The 11,258-nt window shown below is 36.7% G+C and overlaps 1 protein-coding gene across 1 annotated transcript; it reads right to left on the bottom strand.

Annotated features, from left to right (window-relative positions):
- On the bottom strand, nucleotides 378-10,105 carry LOC109837829 (protein FIZZY-RELATED 2-like). The gene is made up of 10 exons (XM_020406198.1): nucleotides 9,436-10,105; nucleotides 9,208-9,330; nucleotides 9,012-9,116; nucleotides 7,514-7,693; nucleotides 7,323-7,385; nucleotides 6,998-7,192; nucleotides 2,070-2,171; nucleotides 1,894-1,956; nucleotides 1,729-1,797; nucleotides 378-970 (listed from the first exon to the last, which is right to left on the bottom strand). The coding sequence occupies exons 1-10, from the start codon at nucleotides 9,922-9,924 to the stop codon at nucleotides 917-919; spliced, it is 1,443 nt and encodes a 480-aa protein (XP_020261787.1). The 5' UTR covers nucleotides 9,925-10,105; the 3' UTR covers nucleotides 378-916.

The following is an 11,258-nucleotide window of genomic DNA, read 5'->3' as shown; positions in this document are numbered from 1 at the left end:
AATAACAAAATAATTTAGCAAGCAATAAAGAGGAAATTAACAAAGGTAAGGACTAAGTCTGAAAGGCACGCCATATACATTTTTCAGTTTCTACCTATTAAATGATCGAAATTTTCAGAAAATTTTCCTTTTCCTGAAAATTTAACGAATAAAAAACATTTAATTTGAAGGTCTCTAGCCCATTTATTGACTGATGATCACAAAATTAATGATTTTCCATTAATGAAAGACATGCAATCATTTGATAGAAACAACTGTAGATAATACTAATAGAAAGCGTAGGCATCTCGTAACACCTTGTTTTCTTTTTCCCAAAAAAACAAAAACAAAAAAAACAAAAAAAAACCAAAAAAAAAAGAAAATCGCTATACCCATCATCAGCCTCAAACATTCCGGTATTGATTGCTGTATAAGTAAGATAAATATCGAGCAAGAACAATGTATAGCGCGTTGGAACATCAAGAGACATGCACTAATTTTGATATAGATACAAAATAACTTCCGGGTGATTGGAGACGAGGAACAAGCTGAAGCTTTCAAACGGTACACGAGAGGGTACCGCCACCTTGTTACATGTTCCCAGTACATGTATGCAGCTAATTAATTAAATGAGAATCTGCACCTTATAAACAAGAGGACGATATACAATAGTGCTGCTCTGTGGCTTAGATTCCATTTTTTTCCCCCTTTTTTCTTTTTTCCTTTTCCCTTTTCTTTTAGATGTCTTGGTGGAAGAACTGGCATTATGGAAAATACTAACCAGCGGATGAAGAAAGCCAGCAGAACATAATGGCATGTCTGCTCTTGCTGACAATGGTGAAGCAAATGCAACCAAAAACCTTGCCAACTGATAAATAATACCAAGCGTGATAACTTTAATTATTAGACAGCTTCCCATAGTTAATACTTCCAGAGGTCACCTTATTTGAGTTCTACCGAAGGATGAGGATCCAATGTCACTGTCCGAGCTCTGTCATAAAAATAAAAGTAGGTATAATACGTCATTATCTGCTAATTGTGTGAGTAGCAGAAGTGAAAACTAAGGAGAAAAGTACATCTGTAAAAAAATAGCAACTTCGATAATATGATAGGGTAAAATAAAACTTCAGATAAACAAAAAAACAAGAGCCATATAATTCTAGGGCAATATTGCAGACAGAATAGGCACTACCTGATGATTACATGTTGCATGAGAATAAAGCATGAGATAAACTAAAGTTTCTAGTAGTCTTCACATGTTCTCTTCTGGTTAGGAACAAAGGTCAAGGGAAGAAGTGCACCTGTGAAAGGAGCGTCTATGACTTCTGAGAAGATGTAATCTCATCGGAAGACACAAGTTGGATTCGCACATTTGTAGATGATAAAAAAGGAATTCTAGGATATAGCCTCCAAATTATTAGTTTATCATGGTACTAAGCCCCCACAAACTTGATAGTTGAATATGAGCCCCTTAGATGAATTTGAAATGTCCAATAGTGCTCCAAAAGGACTTGTAGTAGATAGGCCCTACGTCTTAAAATACTTGCGTCAAATAAAACGTTTCAGAGGGACTTCTATCCAACTAGGCTAATTATTAACAACCTACATCTTACAAACCCCTAAGAAACAAAGAAGTTGGATTAGTTATAATCAGCATTGTCAAAAAATAAGGATAGTGATCACAGTAGATGAAGCAACAGATGCAGAATAATTGTTATAAAAGGAACATCTCAACTGTTCAATAATCACCTTAAATTTTGGAGAAGGGAAGACATTCCAGAATCTCAGTGTCTCGTCTCCAGCACCAGTAACTATGGTCTAATAACAGAAGATGAAATCAAATAAAAGAACTTTCTCAAAATACACCAAAAACAAATAATAAATAATCATAGAAGTTATATGCCTGGATAATACCTGCCCATCAGGTGAGATCGCAAGATACAATACTCTGAATGTGTGACCGGTAAGAGTCGCAAGCTACAATAGCAGATGAAGCAAACAAGTGCATGAGCATAGTATGATTGCAACAAAAGCAGATGATGTTAGTAAGTTTGAGATATAAGTTACAGCTCATATGGAAAATGAAGCACCTTGGACATCGTTGGGTATCTCCATACAATAATTTGGTTCTGGGAGTAGCCATGGGTACTGACAAGCTCATTCACATTTTTTGACCATACGAGATTGCAAACCTGCAAGTTTTCATGAAAATTTAATTTCTCTATCTTCGCTGATGAAGATTTCTATGTAAATAATTTCATAAATATTCCTTACCAAGCTACCATATTGATACTGTTGAATCATCATAAACCTATGTAAATAATTTCAGAGAAATTCCTTTACCTTCAAGTTGAATCATCATCGATTCCACACAGTGATGTGTGTGTTTGCGCGCGCGCATGCATATGTTTGTATGATGCCTAGGTATCAATTTTTTAAGGGTGTTCATAGAAAGATTTTGGTAATATACTTTCAAAAGTAGTGCACCCCAAAGGGTTAATCGAACGTTTTAAGCTAAAAGGTAACAAAGAAAAGATGGATGAATTTTCTTCTTAAACATGCACTTAAAGTGTGTGTGCACATGCACAAGAATGGACACGAAACAAATAAGGTTTAATCTTTCACATGGCTTTGAACATAAAAGGTTCAGCCAGACATCAATACAGATATGACAACAATACACTAGTCACTCTATTCAGTGGGCATAGAACGGCAAAAATAAGGCAAGAAGCCTCCAACGATTTGAAATATTGCTGATTTATGGAAGAAAATGACTGTATGTTAAAACCAAGTTATGAGGTTGAGGTCTTGCCCTAGTTTCAAAAATATTGGGAATAGGTTACCCGGAACTGGCAGAATATGACTTTCAGCTGGTAAGAAGATGAATAAGGTGACATGAAGGATGCGTGATGATTCTTGCATGTCGAATTTCGCGGAGATTCATTTGCCAAAAAGGGTTAAAATGGAGACTTATAGAGTAATGTGAAGATAAATCTTTTCATTCCTAGAGATCAAAGGAAGCTAAAAGAGGTGAAGAAGTGAAAAATTTGTAGCTGATGTTCAATCTGGATCCATTTTAGCAACTCTTAAATCTCAAAGGATGAAAGGAGATCAGATTTAGCAAAATTATCCTGTACCAAAGAGAACTTTTAAATCCCAACACAGGCTTTGTCTAGTATTTAGTAACCGACACTTTTTATTTCTAGCGGGATCTTATGGTATAATACTGATTCCATGTTTCAGACTCTATTGGAATAGATGGATGAGTGATTATGCATGAAGCTTCCTTGCATCTCAAGGGATTGAATCAAATCAATGAAGGAAAATAGAGATCAAATTTAGGGGAAAAAAGAGATAAATATAATCATTTGAAGTACTAGATGATTTTTATGCATTCCTATTGAATTGATAAGAATGATTCTCTACCTCAGTTTTTTGATGGAATATTCAAGTAGAATTTGCTCAAAATCTCAAGCCTTTTTCCCTCAATGAAATAAGGTGATACTGGCCAGGAAACAAACACTTGGCATTTCTGATCACCACATTGCTTAAGGCTCATGAGGTAAATGTTGAATGCTTCTTTAATGACTTGATGATAACAAAAAAAATAAAGGATCTATGCATGCAGCACACAAATCCATTATCTTGTTATTGTTCTTCTGCCATGTGTATATTAAAAATTTGCTATTTACTTTTCACATTTAAAATGACAAAGTGTAACATGCCATATTGACTCTATTGGGTTGGGTTGGCTCATATTGAATCCTAGTTTCCAACTGACACCAAACAAATTTAAGATGACATGACTTCTTCAGATAACATTAAATTTTCTTCTTTAAATTCCTGAATACACTTTAGAAATGTCTAATCAATTTCACATGTTTATACAAACACGTTGCTGATGTTCTGAGTAGTTTGATCCGAGTGCATCTTAGGATCATGTATCCAAAAATCTAAAATCCGAAAGCAAACTCCGCATATCTCAAGCAAGCCATACCATTAAATTTGACTCGAACTGTTCTTTCTACTACAGCGGAAGTTCTTCCTCAAATATCTTAAATAGAACTCCATCAGTAAGCTACGGTAAAGTAGCAACCTAGTGATGATTATGTAATAATAAACTAAATAATTGCAACAAGAGATCTTATTGAACACTTTTAACGCACATCCCTAAGCTCTTGGTCTTTACAATAGTTGTACAGATCACAAAAAAAGCTAGTTCAGTCACTCTTCAATCTCTAGATTCTAGCTTTTGCCCCTTCCCGTTCTACTCTTGTTACCGGGCTTTCTGTAAGCCTATATGTTATAACAACATTGTATTGAGATAAAATAGAAGTTCAGACAACAAGCTAGAGGAATTTAGGCATAGTTCGGAGAGACAAAGCTGCCCTCAATATACGTGGAATACAAAATTCTCAAGAAAGGCCTCAAAGTCATGCACAAACCGCCAGATATTGGTATTGGGAAAATCAAGTTTCACATTCCTTCCTCATCAGTATGGAGTATAAAATCTGTTTTAATTATGCTCTTCCCATTCATGATAGGGTATTTTCTTAGCACAACAGACTGATCTTTCTATAATACATTTCTATTAATAGATGTTTCTCAGAAAGCTTCTCAGAATCTCTAAGCTAGACTCATAGCTCGGAGTTTTATAAATACAAATATCCTAAATCAAGTGTTGCAGGCTAGTAACAGGTCATATGACAAGTCCATTTATCCATGCATTTGTAACTATAAGACATCATTATCACCTACATCAAATAGTCACAGATCAAAAGGACTACTTATAAACACGGCTCCCTTCTTTTCACCCAGTCCAACCCCACAATTCCCCAAAAAAAGGAGAAAAACTGGAAAATAATAAAGAACGAAGGAGAAGAACAGAAGAAATAAGAACAAGAAGAAACTCACAGTTTCACACAAAGAAGTAAACATTCAAAAAGCAACAAAGGGGGGAAACTAAAGATAAAAGAGAAGAAAAAGGAAAAAAACAGGGAGTGGACTTCTTTTTTAAAATTTTCTTTGGGGATGAGAAGTGAGGATTGAGAGTCAACACCAAAAACAGTGGACAAGTGGAAGAAAGGGAGAAACAGAAGAAAATGTTGTCATGCCCCGAGCCCACGGGCCTATTGGCACGGTGCAAGCCATGAGACCCACCAAGTATAACGTATTGTTTGGCTCAAACTACTGCCAAAATCGATTAACCGATGTTACACTTGAACCTTTTAGCTTCACTATATAAACACTATACATTCACACTATCCCACCAATGTGGGACTAAATTTGGGGGTTCTCACAATAACCCCACCTTATACAAGCAATGTCCTCGTCGCGACATGATAACTGACACATCCCAGTTTTAACGCCTGGCGATGTGAACTTTAGAGGTGACTTCCACGGGCTTTAGAAGTGGCTCACACCGCACTCATGCAATGTAGCACAGCCCCTCATAGTACTTAGCTTCACACTTCCAGCTGGTGAACTGCTATGATATCATTTATCATATTCCGGGCCCATGAGCCCGTTAGCACGGTACAAGCCGTGGGACCCACTTGAGTGTAACGCATTGTTTGGCTCAAACCACTGCTAAAATTGACTAGCCGATGTTACACTTGAGTCTTGGGCTTATCTATTTAAACAACTTAACTTCTCACTCATTTCCTGATGTGGGACCAAATAAGAGTCTCTTAATCACCCCCCTTACATAAGCGACATCCTCATCGCGACATGACAATTGGCACATCCAATATCACTAGGCAATGTGAACTCTAGATGTGGCTCCTACAGGCTCTTACCAACTAGTCTAAACTGCTACATAATAAATAAATGTGCAGACATGTGTGCAACCTATACAAGCCCAAGAATCAATTTAGATGAATTTTGCACATTCACTGGTTTAATAAAATCTTCAAATTTGAATAACTTTTCCGAGATGATTGAGAGGTTCAACAATGGCATAGTATGTTGTCATCAAGGCGATGCTTTTATCATGTTCTTCAATCTAGAACGAGTTCTTTTCTATCAAAAAATAATGAAAGGAAAGATGTCATTTGTTCCCATTACTAGCTGTTACGTTAAGAACTTCTTAATGAATGTGATATTAATATCCAGTTGAATTTTCTTTCTTGTCATTTTACTTAAATTTATTGATTACGACCTCTGAAAATGCTTGTCCATTCTTCCTATTTCATCATCTAGACAAAATTCTTACCTGCCGCAATGTGGATTGTGATGTCGAAGCACATGAGGAAGTGAAGCAAAAATGGAAAGCACAAAAGGCAACTGAAAATATATAGAAAGTAAGAAACAACCTTTCTTACTGATGCTTCTATCACCAAGTCACTAGCATCGAAACATATCAAAAGAAGCAGACCAAAGAATACAAAAAATAACAATTGAAGGTACATTATCTTCCTTTTTCGTAGTTTTTTCTGTATAATATGCTTTAAATATTTGTATGGAGCATCTGTTCCAGTTTATTAATGCAATTATCAACATCTTATGATATATCCAATTATCAACTGCAGTCTGACTAAATATGATGGTAGGCTTTTCAAGAGACACCAAGATATAGGCACTAAAACTTTTTACTAGTGAAAAGGTGTTTAAAAGTCTTTATTCTGTAGAATAAGCATTTCAGGAATTCCAAAAAGTAATTTAATTTTACAAACATCATTCTCCACTAGATCTATTGTGTAACTGCTTACAGTAGGTACCGCACATAATTACAGAAAATTCTACTTAAAAAGGAGGAAAATGTAGTATAGGACACAGGCTGAAAAATATTAATTACGTTAAACAACAAAAATATCAGAACAAAATCTACAAAATAGTAAACCCACCAAACCAAAAAGCTCACCATGTCTATATTGTTTGACTAAAGGTTAAGAGGCTCTGGGGATGAAATAAGTCAGCCTACTTATGTATATCTCACTCACTAAGACTAAATTATGTAACTATAAATTATGGAAATAAATTTATATACAACAATTAAAGTAAATGAATAGTAACCTACCTGACTTCCAGTATCCATACAGCTCAGATGAGTATTTGTGGTGGTATTCCAGAAACGAATACATCGGTCAGCAGTGCCGCCACCGGAAGCAAGAAGCCCATGCAAATGAGGAGACCAAGCAATAGCTTTTACAGCTGCAGTATGCTCGGAATACTTCAGTACGGGCTGTGTTGAATGTTTATTCCAAACAAAAAGCTGAACAAAGAAATCATATTTGTCAGACGAGAGATCAAGAAATATGTTAACTGATTTATACCTAAATATATCATCATATATTGAAAGTATTTATTTCATCCAAACAAGAAAAAGAAGGAAAGGAACATACTCTATTATCATTTCCACCAGATGCAAGCTCACGGTTATCATAGGACCACTTCAACCCGCAAACCTATATATTTGCATGTCAGCAGCCAAACCCAAGGAAAAGAACAAGTGTCAGGTAGAACAAAACACAAAGGTGCAGGTATACAAAAGATGATATGGTATCATTATCAACAGCACTTAAGTATAGATTACCTCTGACTTGTGACCAGTCAGCTTGCTAACAAAATCTTCTTGAGCACGGATATCACGTTGAAGTATTGATTTATCTCTACTGCCTGAAGATAACATTGATGAACTCCACGCTAGAGATCCAACTCGTAGGCGGTGGCCCTCCATAGTTCTTATCCTCCGACATCGAGATGCATCCCATATCTAAGGAATTCAAACGTCAGAGGTAATATAGAAGTGAGACAAAAAGTTCTTATTATTCCCGTGTATTACACAGGAAGCTATATTATTGGCATGTTTGACTATTGACACCTACACCAAAAAGAGAACAATAATAAGGAAAATATTTATTCCATTTACTGGTAGTAGGTCATCTTAATATATTTCGTGTTTCTTTTAGTAGGTGAGAATTATTAATGGAAATGCATACTTTATTAAAAGATAACAGGTGATCCTGATCTGACATGCATGCCTGCATTAAGAAACATATTATTTATGTGGAGTTACTATGAAACGGATCATGCAATTATTGCAAATATTGCATTATTATATTGCGAATATTTCTTTTTACAGATTTCATGATGTAATAATAATAGCTCGTTTGCGAATGTCTCATCACATACTTCATGTGGAAAGTGAGGTGCTTATGACAGGAAAAAAAAGTCATAGGGAATATTTGAATCATGATTCAAGGTTTAACGTGAAACCACCAACATAGATAATTATAGGGAATGACGGAAAATTTACTTGTAGAAATATTACCAATAGATGCCAAAGCAACTATGATAACAAGAAATGGAGCAACAACTCTATGCCAATTTCTTTGCTTTCACATTTTTTTTCAAAGTAACAACACTGATACTGTGCATTTCCCTGTTTGTGCAATAGACTGGACGAGCAAAATAATTTAAAATTATTCTATCTAAACCTGAAATAAAGATTTGTATATCAAACACTAAAACATATCAAGTGAGATTCATGACACCTCAAATCCAGATAAGTGGCTATTTTCGCTTAATAACTTGCAGTAATAGCTTAAAACAACATCCATTATCATTAAAGCGATGTGAAATTGGAAGGAGAATGATCCTCGAAATTAACGACTAGATTATTATGACAGGATTATTACTTCTAATTTTGTCTGTTACTCACTCAACCCATAATAAATACACCAAATCCACAATGTACCCAGAATCCTAATAATTTCTATGATAATGAAAAAAGACAAATACTGCACGATGAAATAGCTAACTTGAACTTTTCCTAAATTAGATCCAACAGCCAAGTGACTTTCCTTTGGTTCTGACAGCTTAAAAATCATTCTTTACTGAAAGCAATATGAAATTGGAAGGACAACGATCCTCGAAATTCACGACTAAATTATGACAGGATTCTCTCTTTATTAAATTATAATTTACCCATCCAACCCATAATAACTATACTACGTCCACAATCTACTCAGGACCCAAACAATTTCTATAATAATGAAAATAAACAAACATTACACAGGTAAACAACTAACCTGAACTTTCCCTAAATTAGTTCCGACCGCCAAGTGAGTTCCTCTTTGTGCCCATCCCACGGAACAGACACTGTCATCCACACCCAAATCGCAGAGCTTCGTCACCTACAAGAAACCACTCGGTATAACCACCCTATAAACTCAACAGTCACCATCAAAATTTAACTAGCATATTAAAAAGACCAAAAGAACTCACCTTGCTACTGCACGCATTCCACAAATAAACACAATTCCCCAACCCAACAGCCAACACATTGTGCGAAGACCAATCCACAAGATTCAAATAGAAATCATCCTGCAACGCCGGCGCATCCAAAACCTAAAACCCAAGAAAAATCAAAACAAATCAAAAGGGCTTCTTGAAATTCCAATCTTGTCCAAGTAAAAAAGAAAAAAAAAAGAAGAGAAAAGAACTTCTCCTAACCTTATACGGCGATCTTGAGATCTTTCTCGGGGTCTTAGGCTGGCTATGCACAATCCCAGGCAGAGGATCCTCGAAGCCCACCGGCGAGCTCGAGAACCTCGGAACCTCGGCCTTGAATCTGAAAATATTCCGGCTGGGCGTCGAGAAAGGGGACGAAGAGGAGGACGGCCCGATGGATGCGTATTTCTCGGGGGTCGACGGGGAGAGCACGTGACCGGAGCCGAAGAGGACGCTGCGGAGGAGAGCGCAGTAGGTGCTGGAGCCTTCCTCTTTGCCGCCGGAGGAAGGAGAAGGAGGGGGGAGATCGAAGAGGGAGAAGTTGGATCCGATTCGACTGGGGATGAAGCGATCGCTGTAGATGACCTTGTGAGAGGAGGAGGAGGAGGAGGAGGAGGACGATGAGGGGGTCGAGAAAGAAGCGGTCGGGGTTTGAGAGAAGATGTTAGGGCGAGGGACTTCGGAGGGGGAATTAGGTTTTGAGGAGTCCATCGATTTTTGGGGGAGGGATTCTCCTTTCTTTTTTCTTTTTCTATTTTTTTTTTTTCTTTTTTATAGTGACAGATCCATAGTCGAGGTTGAAGACGGTGAAAACACTTCAGCTGTCTCTCCTCTTCCTGAAGGGAAACTTTGCCCCCCTTCCGGTTATTTTTCCCGGACTTTTTCTCTCTCCTAGCTTGTAATTTCTACCCGATCGTTATTTATTTTCTGTTTAATCTCGCGTGCGATCCAATCCGATTTAGGAAAAAGGTTTTATGGTCACGTGATGGGTAATTACTCCTCGGGGGCGGATGCGGAGTTTTTGACAGGACCCGAAACTGAGATGACCGGTCCTCTCTCCGCTATTGATTGATGAGTGAGATCTGCATCGGTGGCGATCTGGATCGGGTCTCATGATTTCAGACACCAGCCTGGACCCTGGAATATTAGGTTGGATTAAGGTTAGATTTCGATCACTTAGATTTAATAGTTTTTTTTTTGTCCTTCCTTTTTACTGAATTCACAAATTGAAGAAATTTTCTAGACAAATCCATTCATATTTTTGTTAAAACAACCGCCTTGAGTTTTTTTTACAAAAATCGACCCTTTTTTTTAATCCGGTTCCGAAATAGCCGGGGTTGCCAACCCCGACTATTTAGTGCATAGAATGGTTAGGGTTTAGAGTTGTAATTGGGATTTTACAACCTCCTAAATAGTCGGGGCTGACAACCCCGGCTATTTAGGAACCATATTAAAAAAAATCGATCCATTTTCTCGCCACGATGCTGACGTGGCGAGAAAATGGGTCGATTTTTATAAAAAAAAAACTCAATAGGGTCGATTTTTAAAAACATATATGAATGAGTTTATTTAGAAAATTTCTTCTTCACAAATTTTATCATACGTCTACTATTTTCTTTGGAGAACAAATATGAGAAAAAGAACAAAAAATGAACCAACTTAAACTGAAGCCCCCAAGGTGCGTTTGGCAACTCAAGAAAAGTGGACCACACGTGATCCTTAAATTGGTTCTGGACTAAACTGGTTTAGTACCTCTCATTCACAACTAAACCAGTTAGATGCCAAAAATTAAACTAAAGTAAACTAGACCACTTCTGATCTAATTTTTACCTATTAACAAACCAATCTAAAACTAGATCAGGGTCAAAGCTGACCTTTCTTTTTTTTTTCCCCCTCTCTAGGAACTCTCTAAAGCTGGCCGTGGAGAAAGGAAAGAGAATTCTTAGAAAAAACAAAGGTTATAAGAATCTTTACTTTAGCCTTTTTTTTTTCTTTTTTCGGGCTGGTCATAGGAAATGATTGCCTGCTTTTATATTTAACTATGG

Source organism: Asparagus officinalis, chromosome 4 (assembly GCF_001876935.1).
Source record: "Asparagus officinalis chromosome 4, Aspof.V1, whole genome shotgun sequence".
In the NCBI taxonomy this organism is placed as follows: Eukaryota; Viridiplantae; Streptophyta; class Magnoliopsida; order Asparagales; family Asparagaceae; genus Asparagus; species Asparagus officinalis.
The sequence above is the reverse complement of the archived record's forward strand: the minus strand, read 5'-3'. Positions and strand labels throughout refer to the sequence as shown.

Bases quoted from the DNA above. Each gene is read 5' to 3' on its own strand.
- LOC109837829 (XM_020406198.1), bottom strand. From the start codon at position 9,924: ATGGACTCCTCAAAACCTAATTCCCCCTCCGAAGTCCCTCGCCCTAAC. The intron at 9,117-9,207 runs GTGAGTTCTTTT...GGTTTCTTGTAG, and splicing joins GGAATGCGTGCAGTAGCAAG to GTGACGAAGCTCTGCGATTT. The intron at 1,798-1,893 runs GTATTATCCAGG...TTCTGTTATTAG, and splicing joins CGATCTCACCTGATGGGCAG to ACCATAGTTACTGGTGCTGG.